The 22,463-nt window shown below is 44.1% G+C and overlaps 1 protein-coding gene across 3 annotated transcripts in view; it reads left to right on the top strand.

Moving 5' to 3' along the window:
- Positions 1–22,463, top strand: part of SEMA4G (semaphorin 4G) — a 221,122-nt gene that overhangs the window by 103,138 nt on the left and 95,521 nt on the right. For all 3 annotated transcript variants that reach the window (XM_083149232.1, XM_083149233.1, XM_083149234.1), the window contains exons 3-5: positions 3,567–3,715; positions 8,333–8,395; positions 12,213–12,311. In XM_083149232.1, the coding sequence (XP_083005358.1) occupies positions 3,567–3,715; positions 8,333–8,395; positions 12,213–12,311 (311 nt within the window). The remainder of the gene's footprint in view (positions 1–3,566; positions 3,716–8,332; positions 8,396–12,212; positions 12,312–22,463) is intronic.

Below are 22,463 nucleotides of genomic sequence, written 5' to 3'. Positions count from 1 at the left end.
CTATTGCTTGGTAGGAAGGGGGAGGTGTTGGGCCAACATGTAACCTGTCTTGTTTTAGGATTTGGGCCTCCCTTCCAGATGGGCGGATGGTGTGAGAACCTGATTTGAGCCACTTTTGGCTGACCACTACTGCGTTACCGGGAGGGCAGGACCATTATGGTGTAATTTGTATTACATATATATTTGTTAAGTATAGTTTTATACATGTCAGGGTGGGGATCTTGGTAGAATTAGTTCAAGTCTTCTCCCATTGATGGTAAAACCATCAGCCATCTGGAGGAAATCATCAACGGTTGCTAACCACGATGGTCAATGGACAACCCAAAGTAGTAGGTTGTAGTAATGCATCTCTCTTCATGTAGGCCTTAAGGTGCCCATACACAGAGCTTATTCGGGCTGCCAATTCCTGCTCCAGCGCACATCACATCGTACAGTCCAAAAAGTATGAACTAAATCACATTCTATCTAGTTCAAAATGCACACTACTGCTTTAGCACATCGGATGCGTTTTGAAATACACACAATGCAATATAGATCAATGATGCGCTGATCATAGGCGCTATTACCCTGCATCTACCTACAACACAAGAAAGAGAAGCACCCTCCTGGGAGGCCAGGATTCCACCCGAACATTGGGGAGTCTCCCAGACGTTCCTGGGGAGATGTAGATAATCTAATGTAAGGCTCGAATCAAATCAAACTTGCCAAAGATTGTGAATACTGCCAAGGCCTCATCCTTAAACTGTGTACACACATGTCGGTGGACCCGCTGACACGCCGACAGGGTGGACAATTCACATAAGTGTATTAAGATACCGATCGGCTGTTTGATGTGTTGTCCTGATGATATCTGGACAGGCATTTGAAATTGCCCGCTCAGCTGTGTCATCAGCCCTGCAGCAAGTGTACAGTACACACAGCCAGATGAGTCAATATATCTTCAGATATATCGTCATCGCCTGTGCTGCAAAGCTGACTTAATTTGTCTGTGAACATCATAGTTCAGAAATGTCAGGTGTACACACCTGCCAACTGCCTCACTCTGGGCCAGATGTACTACACTTGAAAAAGGATCAAATGGAGAGTGATAAACAGCCCAGCCAATCATCTCCTAACTGCTATGTCACAGGATGTGTTTGAAAAATGACAGGTAGGAGCTGATTGGTTGGCGGTTTATCACTCTCCATTTTATTACTTTCAAGGCTTAGTGCATCTCACCCCTAGTGTGTATATGAGGTTTGTATTAGAAAGGAATATCCAATTGTAAAGCTCAACGGAATATGCTGCGCTATATAAGAAACTGTAAATAAATAATATCCATACTATCCCTTCTTACTTCCCTCAAAAGCAACATTTGTCTGCTAAGATACTAGATAGCTTTATCCTGCCTCCTGCTTTTCTTCTGCAAAAACGCCACTGATGTTCTGGAAGCAGACAATTGTACAATAAACACCAAAGGTTAAATAATAATGATCATGCTGCCATGTCTGCTACACCCCAAATCACTGCTAAGGCCAGACTGGTGCAATCTATGGTTAAATAATGAGTGAGAAATGATTGTGTGTGAGGTCATACTCTGACAGCACTAATTGTGATTGTGAGAATTGGCTGACTGGTGAAGTTCTGCTGAAGGAATATAATTATATGTTGAGCTCTCAGTATTTATGTTGGACAAGTGTGAACTGTACAAAATAGGATCAGTTTGTATTTCCTGACGGTGTGAACATCCCTACGAATCTTGTAAACTTGTTGTTTTATGAATTGTGTCACGTTGCAGTAAGTAAATACTGTAAGTACTAGAGTAACTTAGAGTAACCTGTTTAAAGACAAGAAATACGGGTTTTAGCTTGGACTTTCCAACACACGCAATGATGTAAGAAATGTTGAAAATTACTTCACCGTAAAGTCACAAACAAACCTTTATTACGTGCTTATGACAGATTCACATTTAAAAACTTTTTCTTTTGTTCACAAGCTACAGTATAGTAAGTTAGCAAATCTTGTGAGTCACTTAAGCCCCATACAGACTAAAGGTGCGTACACACTGGGAGTTTTTATCAATCAGCAACGTAATGAAAATCACTGGGCCCAGCGATCTTCAGGAGAGAATAGAAAGCGGTTCACTTGGGCGACAGACGGCAATAATGCGGGAGTGCGCAATAGTGCTCAGTGCGCATCGCGCGCCCATGCGCACTAGGAGATTTTGAGCTCAAAGTAGCCTAAGGGGAAATGTATGAAGATGGGAGTTCTTTTTCACATGGGAATGTTGCTATGGACAACCAATCATAATCTACTTCTTTATTTGCTTAGCACTTTCTTTCCTTGTACATGCCACTCAGTTTTAACTACAGTCAACCACTGCATGTGCTGAGCTGGGATAGGATGAGGTCACTTAATGATATAGTTAACAATATTGCTCAGTGTGTATGCACAATACCGTTTGTCTGGGACAAGGGAAAGTTCAAGGGAAATCATTCGATATTAGCCCTAATATGTACCTGGCTCTAAAGCCATGGCTTAGATTCTTACAACAGAATATGCTTTACTACATGGCTGGCTTGTGGGATGTGCTGGGCGCCAACTCCTAAGGGCGGCGTCAGTCATGGATGGATACAGTGGGAGGCAGGTGGTACCTGGGCAGAGTGGGGTGCGGGCAGCGTGAAGTGCCCAGGGGCTGTGGGTGCAGTCTCAGCCAATCAGCGGCCAGCCTATCTTTTGAATTTTCAAATTCTGCCACCGCTGTCCACAGTGGCCGCTCACTCAGTGCTTCCCGGATACTGCAGACTGCCCGCTCCACCGCTGCACCCACAGCCCCCGGGCGTTTCACGTTGCCCAGGTACCACCTGCCTTCCCCTGTATCCGTCCCGGACTACCCGCTGTGCAGCTGCACACACAACCCCCGGGGGGGGGGGGGGGGCGCTTCTAATTTCACTCAGGGCACTAGGAGGCATGGAGCTGGCCCTGCTTTACTCTATTACATTTTCACACTTTGGTGGTGAAAATCTAATCTTATAGTGGTGAAAATATAAATCTGTATTAAGTCAGCCATGATGCAGGTGCATTATCTACTCATGTACAAACCTGTGCGGAGCCTGCAGAATATCTTACCAAATCAGTAAACGTTTTACATACTAAATTAAAAACCCATACTACAAACTTAGCTGGGCACACATCTAAAGAGTGCCATTACTATGTAACTAAAAGAAATTGCAGCCTTGCGAGTCAACCAGCATAAGGGCCTTGGTGTGGTTCACGGCAACTTTCAATTTGATTTTGAATATATAGTCAAAATCTAATCGGAATCAAATGGTTTTCAGCCTCATTCGATCCCAATTCGATGCGCACTCCTATTCAGAATATATCGAATAGAAAAATAGACTCTACAGGCAAGATTATATAGTAGAAATCTGTACTATATAGTCCAAATCGAATGGGTACACTGTGCCGTGCGATACGATCAAATCGGGGTTGAATTGAAAAGGAATCACACCGTGTTTTGTTGCTTAAGCCTTTATCTGCGTTATTTGCACAACCGTATTCTAATTATTGGCTTTTTCTTCCCACAGAACTTTCGGATGTGAAATGGTTTAGTGATAATGTAAAGAATTACAGCACATTGCTTCTGGAGGATGAACATGGAATTCTCTATGTGGGGGCCAGAGGGGCCATCTTTTCGCTCAACCTTAGTGACATTTCTCACGGGTCCCAGAAAACGGTAAGTTTTATGGTAGATGATCAGTTCACAGTCCTGCTAAATGTACTGTTCATAATTACTTGTCTTAGTTCTTACCTTATTTATGAGTAAAACCGGTATTTATAAAAAGTGTATTCATTTTGTATAGCTACACTTTATTTGTAAAATTCTGATTTATTCTTGTTTAATTATGTTAGATTGTCTTGTAAACCTAAAGCATTGTTTCTAGGGGGCTGATAAGTATGGCTGTTAGTAACACTCAGGCATACATATTTTTTGCTAGTGAGCTCAGAGGGGTGTGCCAAAGCCTCTCTGCTCACTACTTCATGTGCCATGGAACTGGTTCCCATGGCAGCCCCATGACACGGGAAAAAATTTACTGAAGAGTAAAAAAAAAAGCAGACTGAAGATATGAATAATGGTAAATGGCATACTACTAAGTAATAAAAGAAACATATATATTTTTTCTTTTCGGGAGCTTTGCGTGGGTATCAGAGCTCAGGTAATTTCCTGGAGTCCAGTACTGGGCAATTTGTGGCTCATTAGCCCTGCACCAGTAGTAGACAGAACAATTGGACTGTATGGATTAGGTAGCTAGGCTTTGTTGTGTGGATTAGCCACATAACTGGAAGCCCAGTCTAGAAAACCCACACCCTGTACATCAATAGTAATGTATTTAAATATTGCATTAGTTCATTGTTTGGATGGATGGCACTCTTTCTGCATAAGACTTTTTAGGGCAGATTTATTAAGCTTGGTGAAGTGATAATGTGGCTGATACTTTATCACCGGCCAATCAGCTCCTAACTGTAAAGGAACCAACAACAACAACGACGACGAAAAACCGTGATACTCCGAAAACCTAAATTTTTTGGGATATTTCAGTTTTATGATATCTGGATAAGGGATACGTAACCTGTATGAGTGGACTTAACTAATTTAATGTTGTGGAACAATCACTATCCCTCTGATACTGGTCCACCTCAGGCTCAGGAAGGTTCAAAAGGAAAGTCTGATGGGTACTTGTGTATTAGCACGGCGCCCACGATTTCCATCTTATGGCATCTTATACAATTTAAAATTGTATACCATTGTATATGGCATACAATGGCATACGATGAGATGAGATGAGATTTTAAATTGTATAACCGCGCTTCGGGTTGGCGTTGATAGTGGGGGTGGCGTGGGGGTGCATTTAACATTGTAAGCACCCATTAGGGTCTTATACAATTAAAAATCTTATAGGGGGGCAATTAACATTGAAAGCACCCATTAATGTGCTTATACAATTAAAAATCTCATCTCATCTCATTGTATGCCATATACAATGTTATACAATTTTAAATTGTATAACATCGGGTCCAATCGCAGCACATCTCATCTCATTGCATACCATATTAAGCCTTATGTTATGCAATGCGATGGGCTCCGTGATTAATACACAAGTACCGTCTGATGTAAATATGAAAATAAGTGGGACATTTTAATAGGATGAGAGTGCAGTCTCCTGTTTTTTTTTTTGAAGCGCCAATAATTTACACTGCAAAACCAGTTTTGATTTTGCAGTGTAAATGATTGCCGCTTTAAAAACAAATAAAATACACTGGAGATTTCTTACCAAATCTCTCATTTTCTGAATCTCATCCTAAATTTCACCCGAAGTGTTTATCCCATACTTGCCTACCTCTCCATGAGGGAGAAAATGCTCTGTTCCTGGACTTTCCTGGTATTGTATGATTGCCAGCAGTAGGCAAGTATGGTCTATCCCCTGTCAGAATCGAAGATTAATCGGCAGTTATTAGATGTGTTTAGCGGCTCAAAATTTTGCTCCAGTGTTCTTTAAAATGAAGATGTGCACAAAACACCAGCAAGTGTCTGTTAGATGGAAGGTTGGTGAGTCATGTACACGTAGACCGAGGTATCAGCACTTCTGTCAATAAGACATTTACTCTCTGACACCAGTAGTGACGTTTCTGATCCTTGACCCCATTGTGCTTGTGACTCAGCAGATGATCATAAGATTCTCCTCCTTCTGCTTTAGGGAATGTGAAGGAGATGTTGTATTTACACACAGACAGCAGCATCAGAATTGTATTGTATGTGGAAGATTATTTCATTTCACGTAGATGCAACAATCATTTGTGTCCTATGTATGACCCCACATATAACAGACCTGGCAGAAAGGGGATTGAGGTCTTTTGAGATGCATACACACCTAGCAATCCCGCAGCCACCGATGTATCTGCAGCTACGTGGATCTGGCTAGGTACTGGTATCGGGAAGTACATACACTTTTGCCAATGCAAGCGACTAACAATGGCGGGGGGGGGGCACTCTGCAGCATGACCCTTGTTAGCGATTCGCTCTGTCATATGTGCATGTGGGTAAATGACCAGCGGGAGCATGCATGAGCCATTATGTGCAGCATACACACGGTGCGATAAAATGAGTGATATCGCTCATTTTATCGCACCAGGTGTATGCACTTTTAGAGTCAGAATGCCAGAAAAGGATCTCTTATATTATTCCTTATTTATTTTTCTGAGATTTATTTTTCTGCCCCCTTTCCTTCCATGATAGTTGTTTGAAGTTATGTGTTTGTGTAAAATATAGAATATATACAAAACTACTGAAAAGAAAGCAGGCCAGCACATAGGGGCAGACATTCTTTATATCAACGTTTACAGTTTTTAACCCTTTGAGTGCCAAGTGAATTTGTCAAAATAGGTGTGAAAATTGCCAAGCAAACATTTTTATTCATCATAATGACCTGTAATATTTACCTTATATAGGAAATATAAAAAAAATTCCCAGCATTTTTTATTTGAATTTATATAACAAATGTGAGTGACGCTGGCATTTTTAGTGGGTATTTTGCACATCCCTCACAGATGTTGGCACTCAAAGGGTTAAACAGTGGGTGTTAAAGGTTTGATCAAAACAAATGCTCTGCCTAAAAAGTTAAAGTCCCCCAAAAGATATCTCACCTGCTATAAACACCCTCTGCTGCCATCGATAACATTTAGAGCTGATATGTAGTAGTAGTAGTTTGTTTATTTATAAGGCGCCACAAAGTGTCCGCAGCGCCGTACATAGCAAACAAAAAAACTAATTACAAGGTAGCGTACAGGGTGTGTTGATAAAATACAGCATAAATAGGGGTATAGCTGGTAGAACTAAAATCAGCATCAGTTCTGAAGTAGATGTCGAAATGGTCGAGGAGACTGAAGATGAAGTAGAGGAATGGAAGAACAGGGCAGGAGCACTGGTGAGGTAAAGAGGTAGGGTCAGTACGTGAGGAAGGAGGGCCCTACTCATAAGAGTTAACAGACTAAAAGGAGGTGGGTGGACGAACGACAAACAATAGGATAAGTAGGAATGGATGGGAACGGATGGAGGGGTAGGGTAGGCAGGATAGGAGGAGCGAAAGAGGTTAGGAGGAGGGATAGGCTAGCCGGAAGAAGTGGGTTTTGAGGGAGCGCTTGAAGGAGGTAAGGGAATCAGAAAGCCTGATGGGTGGCGGGAGGTTGTTCCAGTGCAGGGGGGCAGCGCGAGAGAAGTCTTGGACACGGGAGTGGGAGGAGGTGATTAGGTGAGTGGTCAGGCGGCGGTCGCAGCAGAGCGAAGAGGACGGGAGGGAGTGTGGATACAGATCAGTGAACAGAGGTATGGAGCGGTGGAGGAGGAGAGAGCCTTGTAGGTGGTGGTGAGGAGTTTAAAGAGAACTCGGAAAGTAATGGGGAGCCAGTGAAGAGATAGACAGAAGGGGGAGGCGGAGGTAGAGCAGCGTGAGAGGAAGATGAGCCTAGCAGTGGCGTTAAGAATGGATTGGAGAGGGGCGAGGCGGGCAAGAGGTAGCTCGGAGAGAAGGATGTTGCAGTAGTCAAGGTGAAAGATGACAAGAGAGTGAATGAGAATTTTGGTCACATCAGTGGAGAGGAATGGTCTGTAGCCTACCTTTAGTAAGGTTGGCCACAACAGCGGCAGCTCCTACCTCATTGATGGAGGGGGACTGGCCACTGGTCGCGCTGCTGGCATCCCCCCCCCAACCACCCCCCCCCCCCCCCATGGCAGATGACATGCAGATGACCGGTGCAGCACCTGTGCATACCTCCAGCTTCTATGGGCTGCATCGGCCCGTAGAGGCAAATTTGGGCTGCCTGGCAAGGCAGCCTGGATGGAGGGAACACCTCCCAATAGGACTGCTTTGATATGTGGGTGATTGGCAGTTAGGACTTCCAATAGGAAGTCACTGCCAGACACAGTGAAGCCAGTGCAGTCAGGCTTCACTACGGTTGAGCAGAGTCAAATTTTATCTGGGGGGGGGGGCGCGGCGCGCGCACGCAACAGTCCTGCAGCCCATAGTAAAAAACCGCCACTGGTTGGCCATATATGGCAGGCCTGCCTAAATGTCTTGATCGCACACAGGCCATATTAGACCATATTGTCATTAGCGTGATGATACCCGAACAAAACTACAGTCCACACTGGCTCTGCATCAGATATGGAACTCTTGTGGTCCATAATTAATGTGACTCTTAGGCGTTTCGTGCTTCACCAATTTAATATATGTTTGTTTCATGAATGGGTTTTGTGATTCTTTTTCCAAACTCTAAACAATGTATTTGTCTATTTTAGATCCCGTGGGAGGTCACATATAATGACATTGAAAAGTGTCAGGAAAAAGGAAAAAACAATCAGGTACTGGGATTTGCCTGTTTTTGTGTTTGGTACATGTTGCATGACTTATAGGAGAAGAAAAATGATTAAAAGCAAAAAGCTGGATCCTTCCTAGGCCACACGTAACTCCCGTATCCATCATGTAGGATCTACAGCTACAGTCATGGAGAATGCTCTAGGCATCAGCCTCTGAGTCTGATTTCCCTGTGAAGTATATACAGCATATAGGTATTCCTTACAATCAAACTTAAGCCTTCCATTGTGTATAGTACAGACCTCATCTTCAAACACGGATTCTAATCCACTTTTTTATTTATCTCCCAAGCCGTTTCCATCTTATTGTGTATGTGTGACTTGTTCTGCTGAAACGTATTTGTTGCCGCCGCTTTGATCTTTATTCAGCTGCCGAGTCTCGTTCACACATGTACACTGGGAAATGGATAAAATGTAATGTGGGCTTTAGACACGTCTTGCTGATTTCTGCGTGTCTGTTATGGGCTTTTCATGCGTTGCTCATTTACCAACATCTTCTGCTGTACTGTTGGTGCACAATAACGCGCGAGCAGTAGAACGTGCCTCATTATTACAATTTGAGTGAGTACGGCACCACTGGCACTTCTTTGTCCATATAATGAATGGGTAACTGAAAATGAAGGAATCACCCATGTATTAACCCTTTGATTGCCAAGTGAAGTTGTCAAAATTGGTGTGAAAATTGGCAAGCAAACATTTTTATTCATCATAATGACCTGTATTATTTACCTTCTAACACAACAGTTTTTATTTTCATTTATATAACAAATGTGAGCGATGCTGGCATTTTTTTTTAGCCGATATTTTGCGCATCGCTCACAGAAATGTTGGCACTGAAAGGGTTAAGCCACTAAAGAAAGGTTTGGGGAGCGATGCACTAATCCAAAAAAAAAAACTACCACCCTGCACAGACCCCCGCTGTCCCCCTCCCCTATGTCTGGGCAGCACAGTGCTGTGCTGCCTGGACCAGTGACCTCCTCCTCCCTACACTGTACATCCTCTTTTGGGTACAGGGAGGAGGAGAGCCCGACCGCAGCAGCATCCGCTCCGGGTAATAGAGGGAGGGGGAGCCGCCGGGGACCCACTACACATCACTGGTGCAACACAAAGGGCAGCTCCTAACGCATGGGTCTTCAAACTGTGGCCCTCCAGTTGTTGTGAAACTACAAATCCCAGCATGCCTTGCCACAGTTTTAACACTCCCTTATAGCAAAACTGTGGCAAGGCATGCTGGGATTTGTAGTTTCACAACATTTGGAGGGCCGCAGTTTGAAGACCCATGTGGACCTAACGCAAGAGTTGTCCTTTGCAATAATTATCACATATGTTAGTGCATATGCAATAATTATCTCTGCAGTATCTGGCGATGTGCGGGGAATGGGGCTGCAGAATTTAGTGCATCCCGCCCTTGGTGTGCGGAGTTTCCAGAATCTGTTGGGTCAGTCAGTGCCTAAAATTGCCTAAAGTGCATTAGCATCAGAATCAGCTTTATTGGCCAGGTATACTAGGAATTTGATTTGGATTGCTGAGCAACAGCCGTTTAGGTAACAGTTAAACAGGGACAGTACAGATATACATAACACATACAGGTATACGTTCGATGTTCCCTTGGGGATTGTAGATGCAGGGAACATATATTCGCTGGGCTGCACAGCGCCTAGCCATCAGTGCAACAGCCAGGTACAGATGGAGCCAGGCTTGTCTTTGCAGGGGATGGCGATGGCGACGCCACCCGCCATCCCCCGGCCCGCCGACATCTGTATCTGCGAAAGGGGACGCGCACGCACGAGATGCACGCGCGTCACCTTCCGACGGCGCTTCCCCCGGGTCCCTGCCGGCTTGTCGGCGGTCACCCGGGGTCCCCACCGCCTCCCTGCACCCCCCAACCCTGTCCGTCTCCCTGAAGCGGAGACGGACAGGTTCCCGTCACCCCGCCGTATGGAAACTGAGACTCGCGTGCGTCTCAGACAGATGGAGAGCCTGGCTGCTGCTTACCATCTGTAGGTAACAATATAAGCAGAGACAGTACAGTTATCACACAGGGAACACCTACCTGCCGTGCTGCACAGTGCCTAGGCAGCCAACAACGGTGCCACTGGTCGCTGCAACAGCCAGGTAGGTAACAATATAAGCAGAGACAGTACAGTTATAGGTTGCTATGCAGTGTGCGAGACAGGGGAGACACAAGGGTACATATGGCTGAGTGGCACAGTTCCTAGGCAGCCATTTGCGCCATCTTGATCATGCTGCTCAAAGGCAGCAGCAAAAATAATAATATTATTTATATAGCACTTTTCTTCCATAGCTGGCACACCCTGCCAGTTTTGCTGCGGGTGGCAGCGGGAACTCCCAACTGCCCCCCCCCCCCCATCACCGCCGAGTGACGCTGCTGGTCCCGGGCAAGATGCGGGAACATCCCCATACGCCGGGACTTTCCCACGGTAATCCTGTATATTTGAACTAGTCTTGAAAAAAATCTATATTTTAAAAATGAATCATTATTCATATGAAATGAGATCGAAATCGATCTAAAGAATGTGCCCAAAAAGCGTTTTTGTCTTTAACCTGCCTCTTTGCAGGTAAACTCCTTTGTTCTTCAGTTACTATACTAAATGCTGGGCGCACCACCATAAAACAACTACAGGAATTGTTGTCAGTAGTCTATTATATTGGTTCCTTTTTTTGAATTTCTGTGCGGTTCCTTTCACATTCACCACATACATACATACATACATACGCATCCACACGTATGCAGTATATGCATCAACTTTTAAACCAGTTTCTAAAGAATTTGGGTATTTGTTTATTATCACGGCGCCCACGATATTAAGTCGTACGAGATATAATCGCATCGCATGCCATACACCCGATGCACACAGATACAATGCGATTATAAATTGTATAGGCCCCCTATACGATTTTTAATTGTATAAGCACCCTAAGGGAGGCTTACAATGTTAAATGTACCCCTACGCCACCCCCACTATGAACACCAACCCGAAGTGTGGCGAGCGGCGGTACGCGTCCTCCGACCTTTTCATACCCCCACTATCCACGTTGGCGTGGAGTTGATTTTATATAGTGTTGCAAGCGCAGCGAGCCACCGAGCCCGAAGCGTGGTGAGCGGACGCGTATTACTTTACATGTATTCCACGTCCCCTCGCGGGGCTCGCTGCGCTCGCCACACTTCGGCCTCGCTGCGCTCGCCACACTATTTAAAATCAACTCCACGCCGACGTGGATAGTGGGGGTATGAAAAAGTCGGAGGACGCGTACCGCTGATAGTGGCGTTGATAGTGGGGGTGCCGTTGGGGGTGCTTTTAACATACTAAGCACCTATCACAGTTAATTATCTAATAGGGGCCACTTTTAACATTGAAAAACCCATTAGGGTGCTTATACAATTTTTAATCGCATACCATTGTATATGCGATACAATGGCATACAATGCCATACAATGCGATGGTATACAATTTAAAATTGGATAACATCGTCTGTCATCGGGTAACATCGCATCGCATACCATCGTATGCCTTATGGTCTGCGATGCGATGGGCGTCGTGATAATACACAAGTACCAGAATTTGATTTAAACATTCTCATGACTACGGAACACATGCTATGTGCAGAATGTTATTACTTGCCGTTTCTCCTCAGTCACAGTGGATCTTCTTAGAAGCAAACGTTTTGCTGAGGTTAATCTTTGAACCAGTTGCTGTTTAATGTAAGATTACTTTGTCTCCTCAGCAGTAAAATTTAGTGCTCTAGTGTTAGAATATAATTTTCATTTTTCTTTTGCCTACAGACTGAGTGCTTCAACCATATAAGGCTCTTGCAGAGGCTTAATCATACCCACCTGCATGTCTGTGGAACGTACGCCTTCTCCCCGAAATGCTGCTACATTGTAAGTACAGTACAGACAAGACTTATCATTTTATCATCTGTTCCTTCCCGGACAGGAATACCCTTTTATGTATTGTTTGCTAGTCATGCAGAATGTGTTTGCACGGGCTCCCTACAATACAGTATACAACATGAGGACAGTACTCGGTGCTCACTTCAGTTATTTCATTTGAGATGGTTTAAAACCACTGTAGTCTTATCTCTGTGTGGCTTCAAGGTAGTGCTGTGGCCTATAGGCAGCCATTCTTTGACTATGCAATATAAAGCAATATAATCTGATGTTTTATCCCAATATAGACTAAATATTCTGCCAGTGCTGCTGTTATATTCTTACTTTGCCATTCCCTGCATCTATATATGTATTTTTATCTTTTTTTTTTAGGGCACCCCAATGAGTTCTATAGCAACATACTAGGGGGTAACATTGACACCATGATACATAAGTACAGACTAAGGCAGACATTCGATAAATGCTCATTGATACATAATTACAACATCCATTTCGCATAATTACAGTATGTAGAGAAGACAAATGGAGATATGGGTGAACATAAAGGGGGGTATTCAATCACCGGCGACCATCTCCTCACGGGGGAGATGTCCGTCGGGCCCTATTCAATGCTGTCTTCCTCGTTCTGCCGAGAACGGCCGGGAAGTGACGAGCTGCCAGCTGCAGCTCGCCTCTTCCCGGCAGCAAGTCGCAGCCACGCCCCCTTATCGTCCCGCTGCAGGCGGGACATTGAATTCTAACTGCATGTTCTCGGTCGAGCAAGCTTGACCGCCGTGACCTCCAGATTGAATACCCCCCCCAAAGAGGGTTGAATGCACTGATTGCAGGGAAGATGTGCTGAGCGTTCTGAGCGATACAAGATCGCTCAGCACACAGTGATGTGTCAGTGCTGTGTGCTAATTGATCTGTCAGGGCCAGTGTTCTCCGGTGAGAATGATTAATATACAGCATTCCTGTTCTATGCTCTGTGGATTTGGGCAGCGGGTCAGAATGTTTACAACTACACTTCTAGTAAATGACTTACCCTTTACTGTGGAGTGGGCAATTTTTGGAATTCCTCCTGAATCCCAGAGGATAACTAAAGGGTGTAAAACTTTGGTCATGGCAATAAGTGCAGCGGCACGTAAAGCTATTTTACAGTTATGGATCGCTCCAAACCCACCCGCTCCAGACTGGTTTAAAATTAAGCTACAACATATATTTTTTTATGGATTGGTTGGAAACCACACAACATAAACCCCAGCTAATAACTGGCTTCTTTGCAACTTGGGAGACCTATATTGGTACCCTTCCTAGTGATTTCCAGGGCAGAATCAAAGGCTCTCTTCAAAATACAGAATACTATGAAACAAGAGTGCTCATGGGGGATCCCACAGTTACATAGATTATCATTTGGTGTTTATGCCTGGTGGAAAGGTTTCTGCAGGGTCGGGGTCCTCCCATGTCTCCATGGCTATATATGTTAGTTAGGCGGATTGGTCAACGTCATGCTCTATATATGAGGAAACACTACTAATAGAACTAGCATGCTGTTGCTTATGTATCTTTATGTTTATCTCCATGTCATTTTATTGTTACTTACTGTATTTTCTCTTACACGTCATTACTATGGTGTTCCATATATGATGATACGATAACTACTGGAACCCAACATACTGCTTATGTGATTTCCTATGTCATTGTGGTAATCATTCATTGTATCTCCTCTTACATGTCACGATTACTGAGTGATTACTATTTATTGCGAAGTGATACTTTCATTAAAAAAAAAAAAAAAAATATATATATATATATATATATATATATATATATATACACAGCATGGCGTATATTAACTGCAGAGCAATATCGACATGTTGGGCCACGTATCACTTGTCGCTATGGCCCCTACACACGGAGCGATGCAAGGGCATTTTATAAGTGAGATCACTTAGAAGATGCCCCTAAATCATGACGTGTGTAGGCCCCATTAGTAGGAGGGGTAATAAGCTAGAATGAAAACATGAGTATAAGGGCCCCTCTGAAGTCTGGGAGGCAGGGCTATTGTTGTGCAGGCTCCAGCAGGAACTGTGGCCCTTATTCTAGTTCACTCTTTCTTACAAAATATTTCTCAGATGGACAAAACCATGTGCACTGCAGGTGAGGCAGGTGTTACTTGTGCAGAGATAATTAGATTTGGGTGGGGTTTTACACCTGCCTCACCTGCAGTGCACATGGTTTTGTCCATCTGAGAAATATTTTGTCAGAAAGAGTGAACTAGAATAAGGGCCACAGTTCCTGCTGGAGCCTGCACAAAAATTCCCCTGCTGGGAGGTGAATGAAAGCTTGATGGAGCGCCCGGAGGTTAGATTGCATGTAGTTGTACTAAGTCTAGTATAACCGATTTCTACTCTCATAGGTGTATATTAATAAATGGATATCTTTTAACTTTTCTTACAACTCTACCCCCTGCACAGCCTAATGGTGCAAGCAAAGATCTGCTTTAAAGTATTATCAATTGCTTGGAGTACCCCCTGTTCTACCTGATTACCATCCCTCTATGTAGTTCATAAAAGACATTATTCTCCTCCTACTGTATACTCTATTTATGGACTCTGAAATAGTGCTGCGTGACCCGCTCACGGAACCAACTAGTCCCCTTTTCCCATTGCAATCTGGCTGCCCCAATATACAATCTGAAGCTCTTTGCCTCATATATCAATGTACTATTTCCCTACAGACTGCAATCTTGGGAGCAGGGTCCTTTTAACTATGTTTGCTTGAAAGTAACTAGTCTTGATTGATTGATTGATTGATTTTCTTTATTTGTTCCTAAATGTAGCACTGTGGAGTATTCTGGTAATATATAAAGTTATGTACTAGAATGATGGTAATATGAATTGTATATTTAGCAGCTTTTGAAATTCTCTATGGGAGAAGCAACTGAAGGGGGCGCAGCTGGGCTCTCACGTTCCTAGACCCGCAGGTCCATGTGGAGGGTGCTGGGCTTAAACAATGCGATTTGCTTCATTTTAGCTTTGGCCCCAACATACACACCTGTGATTCACAGTATTATTCCCTAGCCTGCACACTGCACTAGGAAGTTGGTGGGTGCTGGAAAGTACCTGAAAAATCTCAATTCTCCTGCTACGTATGAGACCAAATCTAGGTCGGACGCAGCCACGCTCATTTCTGCATCTTTTGACAGCCACTCTTGTGTGACTTTATGCAATGCCAATACACAGTACTACCCCTGGCGTGCATTTGTGTGTCCAAATGTGACAGTACAGAGATGGCCACTTTCAGCATCTGTAGATGCTGTAATACTGATTGGGTGCATCCTTAGAATTGTACACCAACCCTATGGCAGCTGCAGTTTCTCCATCCAACGGGATACATCAGCAACTCCCCACCGGGCTCCCCCACAGCTAGGATCGCATGTGATACATCGTATGAGGTCCTTTTGCGTAAGATATAGCGGGGAAAATTTACTAAGATAGAATAGGATCTCACATCGGTTGTTGCTATGGCATCCAATCAGAATCTCCGACGTATTTACTTACTACCTTCTAGAAGATCATAGAAAGTATCTGATTGCCCGTAGCATCATCCCATCTGAAATAGATCTCCCATCTTAGTAAATTTCCCCTATCATATGAGGTGCCATTGACTGCCTTAGGATACAATGTATGCTTGTGGCCGCCATGTCAATCTCTGGATGGACAGCGCATCGAATCGGAAGTACATGACATGTCCCACTTTTCACACAGTTTATTTGGTCAATAAGGGTCCATACCATTCTAGTGTATTTCTAGACTAGATCGTCACTGTAGTATAAATCGCAAATATTTAATGGCCAGATGCACTAAGCTTCAAAAGTGATAAAATGGAGAGCGATAAACAACCAACCAATCAGCTTCTCCCTGACATTTATCAAACACAGTTTGTGACATTGCAGGTAGGAGCTGATTGGCTGGCTGTATATCACTCTCCATGTTATCACTTTTGAAGCTTAGTGCATCTGGCCCTGTCTGTTACTGAAACAGTCAAAATAGATAGATGATCGGTGTTCCTCACACATTGTTTCAGTCAGTAATGGCCATGGGGGTGTCAGTCAGACATAGCCACACGTCTTCCTCATGTAGCAGGGAGTAGTCCCACATTGTGCTATTCATCTCCAGTCAGATTACATCTCCGGTAGGACCCAGCTTTCACACACAATACAGAGATAACCGGATGGCTGTTCGTACATGTTCTGTTTTTAACTAGTAAAATGCACAGGAATTGCTGCAAATATTCATGTAAAACCAGTATTTGTGGTCTATCTAGAAGATTACCCCCATGGCTTCCACTGTAAAGCCAGAATAGTATCCTGGGGAAACAGTTATTGCTTCAGGCACAAGGTGGATATAAAATGTCATTTTCTCTATCAGACTGCAGAATTTTTATTACAATTTTTATATTTGGAACAAATTGCCGGATCTATTGCAGCACTGGAAGCGTGCCTGTGTTTGTGCTGCGCTTACATCTGTTCCCTGCCTGGTTGTCATACTCTGAAAGTTTAGATCAATATGTTAATAGAAGAATCAAATAAAATATTCATCAAACACTCACCTTATCAGCTATAAAACTGACCTTTATGTTCTTCTTCCAAAACTGTTACACCCCAACTTAATGTATTTTCTTCAGACCTCAGAGCTGAGGGTTCCTATCTGCAGAACAAGTGTGGGTAAGGGGAATAAAACATTTTTTACTAGAGACCCAGGTCTGCCCATGATTTCGAACACCGTTCCTCACTGGGTCAGACCTCTTTCCAACCCAGGCACCAATCCGGGGTTATGCAATTCTTCACATGCTGTAAATGGGACCTGGGTCATATGACCCGGGTTATGGCCCCCCATACACTACTCTGGGGTACTGTGTGCAGCCAATGTGATACCTTGCTCGGCTCCCCGGTTGCTGGTCGCATACGATACATTTTTAGCACACAATGGGGCAGATGTATTAAGCCTGGTGAAGAGATAAACTGGAGATAAAGTGGAAGGAGATAACGTACCAGCCAATCAGATCCCAACTGTCATATTTCAAACACAGCTGATTGGCTGGTGCGTTCTCTTTCTACTTTATCTCCAGTTTATCTCTTCTCCAGGGAGATGGAAGCTTCCCTGTCTGCACCGGAATGTGTGGGGGAGAAGGAGGGCTGGTGGGGACACAGGTAGCAGAAGCTGCCGCCCTGGTAGAGCTGGCAGGGGAGGCAGTGGAGGGAGCGCTGCGCTGGTCCTGCTCCATGTATATGTAATGAGCGGGACCAGGCGCAGTGAATATCTAATGAGTGTCTCCCCGCCCCCCTGTGATGTCATGTGTAAAAAAAAAATATATAAAATTAAATATTTATTCATGTGCTGCACTTGTAAGCAAATAGTTATATAGAAAAATTATTTCCAAAGTTTCACTACCTTGTCTTTAGCTGGTGTTAAAATGCTATCTAGGGAGTTACAGGTATGACTGTGCTTTCAGGCCACACCAAATAACAGCACAGCATCATCTCCGCATGTAATAACCAAGACGTAACCTTTACCTTGTTGTATAGTTAACCTTCTCTCTGCTGTCCCAGCTGCTGTATCTAATAACCAGACTACACCCGAGCGTTGCAGGAATGTGGCAGAACCAGCCAAGCGTTGCTACAGTGTGATATGAGCAGATTAGCCCGAGGGCACAGTGCTGTGCGTTGTTTGTAGGGAAAGTATATTTTGGTTTATTCCAGCCGCTGTGCCATCCTGGGCAATGTGCCATCGTAGATCAGCATCTAAATGCATCAGAACTACACCGTGCTCAGACGTTTTAACGGCTCGGTTCCTCATCAACGTTTCTAAATGGACTAGTGTGCCCCTTCCATTTATTGATAGGGATATTCGATGTCACAGAGGAGATCCATAGCCAGATACAGGCATCACTGAGCGGGTCACTGCTTTTGCACTTTCTCAGTGGTGTTGAATAAATCAGCAGCTAGACGTTAAACGTTGGTATTTAGCAAATCCAATTTCAGTGTTAAGAATAAACCCTGGCAGATCTGCATTAAAGCCATAGTACCCAAACAGCTATTAGCTGATAATCTGTTTTAGTAGGAGCCAGAGCTAAGTACAAATCTGACACTGATCCCGATGCACCAGTGATTTGTGGGCATTACTGAAAATCAGAAGATGTCGGAGTGGGCAGATTCAGAACTTTCAGAGAGGTTTAGTGTTGGGAGAATGTGTCAAAGCTTTATTCTACATTGTGCTGTTAAAAAACGAAAGAAAAGAATGCTGGCTAGTACAGGTTGGGTCTCTGTTATCCGTGTAATCAGTGTTTTTTCTGAATATTTCGTTTTGTTTTTTTTTGGTGGGGGGGGGGGGGGTGGTTCTGAGGGGGATAAAGCTTGAAAGAGATGGAAGATCTGTAAGAACTACCCCTGATGAAGTCGTTTTGACGAAATGCGTCGGGTACTTTCTGAAATAAAAGAATATTCATTTTTTTCGGATTGTTCATCTTTATTGCGAACACATCCAACGATGGATGCATGAAGAGTCTCTCCCTCCAGAATGTTTTTTTCTGATTGTATTAAAATTGTTTGGGTGGTACCATATGTATATTGGTTTGCGCGCTCCCAAAAAATATTCCGGCTGTCTGTAAATCTGTTGACCCTTACTAACAGAAGGGATTTTTGGAGGTGCAGCAATTAAGTATTAGCGCAATACAGAGTCAACCCCCGCCCCCCTTCTTACATGTTCTACTCTATATAGCTTTCGTCAGATGTGCTTGTGTCCGTATCAGGGTAAATACACCCCCACCCTACATATAAGTGGGGGTCTTGATTCATGTAAGGCTGATATCTTATCTGCTAATAGTTATGTTTCAGAAAATGCATTTGCACGCCAGAGCAATAAATTGTCTGTACTCCTGTATGTGCGGAGTGTCTGTATTATGTCTTGTTTCATGTTTAGGTCTATGCGAGTTGTCATGTTTTAAGATGAAAACAAAAGTGCTTGATAGGAGCCAAAACCCTTTAAACGTGATTTAAAAGTCTGCGTGTCTCTGCGGCACGTGCTGGCATGTTTTCTGTATATGATGGAACACAGCAGCCACAACCTCAGTGAAGCCAGTAGGTGACTAGGCCTACACTGCTTATGAAATGTACATGCATGATTAGTTAGGTCACGTGTTATAAGTGGTGGCAGAAGTATAACGGATTGTCAGTTTCTGCCATTTGCCATCAGATGTGGACAGCTAATAGTAGTAATTACTAATCATAATCCCTCATTCACCACCAGTATAGATCAGGCCAGCTTTCAGTTAGTGGGTGGGATTCTCTATCACAGAAATGCGGTAAAAACCCCGTTATCGGGGTTTTTACCGCATTTCTGTATTCTCTAACCTCCCTCCGCAGTGTCACCGCTGCGGAGGGAATCGCCAGCAAAAGCTGGCGGTTCCCTGCAGAAGCCTATGGGCTTCTTACCGCAGCGGTGTGTGAGGGATCCGCCACGGATCCCTCCCAGCATGCCCTGTAGCCGGCGCGTCAGTCTGCGCATGCGCAGACGGACTCCCGGGTCATAGATCCGGAAGTCCAGCAACGGCGCCGCATCGCAAGGGACAGCTCTTACCGCAAGAGCTGTCCCTTGCGTTAATGACCGCATATTTTAGAGAATATGCGGTCATTAGAAATGCGATGCCGGGCAAAGAGGGCTGCGGATTTTAGAGAATCCCGCCCAGTGTGAGGTAGCACGGCAAAGTATTTGATACGTCAATATTGTGACAATGCTTTGACTAGAACAAACAAGCAAGTGATAAAGAGTATCCTAGTGGACCAAAATGGTGGCTCACATCATAGCATTATCACATATTACAGTTTTGTGATTAATAAAACAATTAAGATGATTGTTTTCCTTTATTGTTTAGGGAATGCGACGGTATGCGATTAATACAAATATAAAGGGCATATAATGCACAGACTGACGCGCCGGCCGCAGGGCATGCTGGGAGGGATCCGTGACGGATTCAATCACTGTCAAAACTGCCGTCTTGCCGAAAAGACTTACACAGCACCGCCCTCCTCTCTGCCGCCGCCCGCACCCTGCCGCCGCCTCCCGTACCATCACATACACTCTGGTGGCCGCCCCTACCCCGTCTGCCGCACTCATCTGTCCTGCTGCCGGACCGGGTGAGAGCAGCTCACTCGGCCCCATCCAGCCTCCCGTCGCTGTGCTCACCCTGTCCCCTCGCCGGCCAGGTGAGCATCAATCAGCGGCCAAATCCGACATCCGGATTTGCCCGTTGATTGAGTAATGGATGCTGGATTCATTCCGGCATCAATTGAACATACCCGAAAGTCACCTACTGCTGTTGAATCTCTATTATTGTTTTATAATGAATATCCTTCTGATCGATTCTGTTTTATAGGTTTGAAAGTTTGACACATACAGTCGGGCAAAAAAGTATTTAGTCAGCCACCAATTGTGCAAGTTCTCCCACTTAAAAAGATGAGAGGCCTGTAATTTTCATCATAGGTATACCTCAACTATGAGAGACAAAATGAGGAAAAAAAATCCAGAAAATGACATTGTCTGATTTTTAAAGAATTTATTTGCAAATTATGGTGGAAAATAAGTATTTGGTCAATAACAAAAGTTCATCTCAGTACTTTGTTATATACCCTTTGTTGGCAATGACAGAGGTCAAACGTTTTCTGTAAGTCTTCACAAGGTTTTCACAAACTGTTGCTGGTATTTTGGCCCATTCCTCCATGCAGATCTCCTCTAGAGCAGTGATGTTTTGGGGCTGTCGCTGGGCAACACGGACTTTCAACTCCCTCCAAAGATTTTCTATGGGGTTGAGATCTGGAGACTGGCTCGGCCACTCCAGGACCTTGAAATGCTTCTTACGAAGCCACTCCTTTGTTACCCGGGCAGTGTGTTTGGGATCGTTGTCATGCTGAAAGACCCAGCCACGTTTCATCTTCAATGCCCTTGCTGATGGAAGGAGGTTTTCACTCAAAATCTGACGATACATGGCCCCATTCATTCTTTCCTTTACACGGAGCAGTCGTCCTGTTCCCTTTGCAGAAAAACAGCCCCAAAGCATGATGTTTCCACCCCCATGCTTTACAGTAGGTATGGTGTTCTTTGGATGCAACTCAGCATTTTTTCTCCTCCAAACACGACGAGTAGAGTTGTTACCAAAAAGTTCTATTTTGGTTTCATCTGACCATATGACATTCTCCCAATCCTCTTCTGGATCATCCAAATGCTCTCTAGCAAACTTCAGACGGGCCTGCACATGTACTGCCTTTAGCAGGGGGACACGTCTGGCACTGCAGGATTTGAGTCCCTGGCGGCGTAGTGTGTTACTGATGGTAGCCTTTGTTACTTTGGTCCCAGCTCTCAGCAGGTCATTCACTAGGTCCCCCCGTGTGGTTCTGGGATTTTTGATCACCGTTCTTGTGATCATTTTGACCCCACGGGGTGAGATCTTGCGGGGAGCCCCAGATCGAGGGAGACTATCAGTGGTCTTGTATGCCTTCCATTTCCTAATAATTGCTCCCACAGTTGATTTCTTCACACCAAGCTGCTTACCTATTGCAGATTCAGTCTTCCCAGCCTGGTGCAGGTCTACAATTTTGTTTCTGGTGTCCTTTGACAGCTCTTTGCTCTTGGCCATAGTGGAGTTTGGAGTGTGACTGTTTGAAGTGTTGGACAGGTGTCTTTTATATAGATAAAGAGTTCAAACAGGTGTCATTAATACAGGTAACGAGTGGAGGACAGAGGAGCCTCTTACAGAAGAAGTTACAGGTCTGTGAGAGCAAGAAATCTTGCTTGTTTGTTTTTGACCAAATACTTATTTTCCACCATAATTTGCAAATAAATTCTTTAAAAATCAGACAATGTCATTTTCTGGATTTTTTTTCCCTCATTTTGTCTCTCATAGTTGAGGTATACCTATGATGAAAATTACAGGCCTCTCTCATCTTTTTAAGTGGGAGAACTTGCACAATTGGTGGCTGACTAAATACTTTTTTGCCCGACTGTATATATTGTATTTCGAAATGTCATTTTGGTTCCCAAACTTTTTTGAATCACGGCACACAAGAGTATCAGAATATTTTTCACAGCATCCCTAGGTGCAAAGTTT

This window comes from Crinia signifera, chromosome 6 (assembly GCF_055691185.1).
Source record: "Crinia signifera chromosome 6, ASM5569118v1, whole genome shotgun sequence".
NCBI classification, from domain to species: domain Eukaryota; kingdom Metazoa; phylum Chordata; class Amphibia; order Anura; family Myobatrachidae; genus Crinia; species Crinia signifera.
The sequence above is the reverse complement of the archived record's forward strand: the minus strand, read 5'-3'. Positions and strand labels throughout refer to the sequence as shown.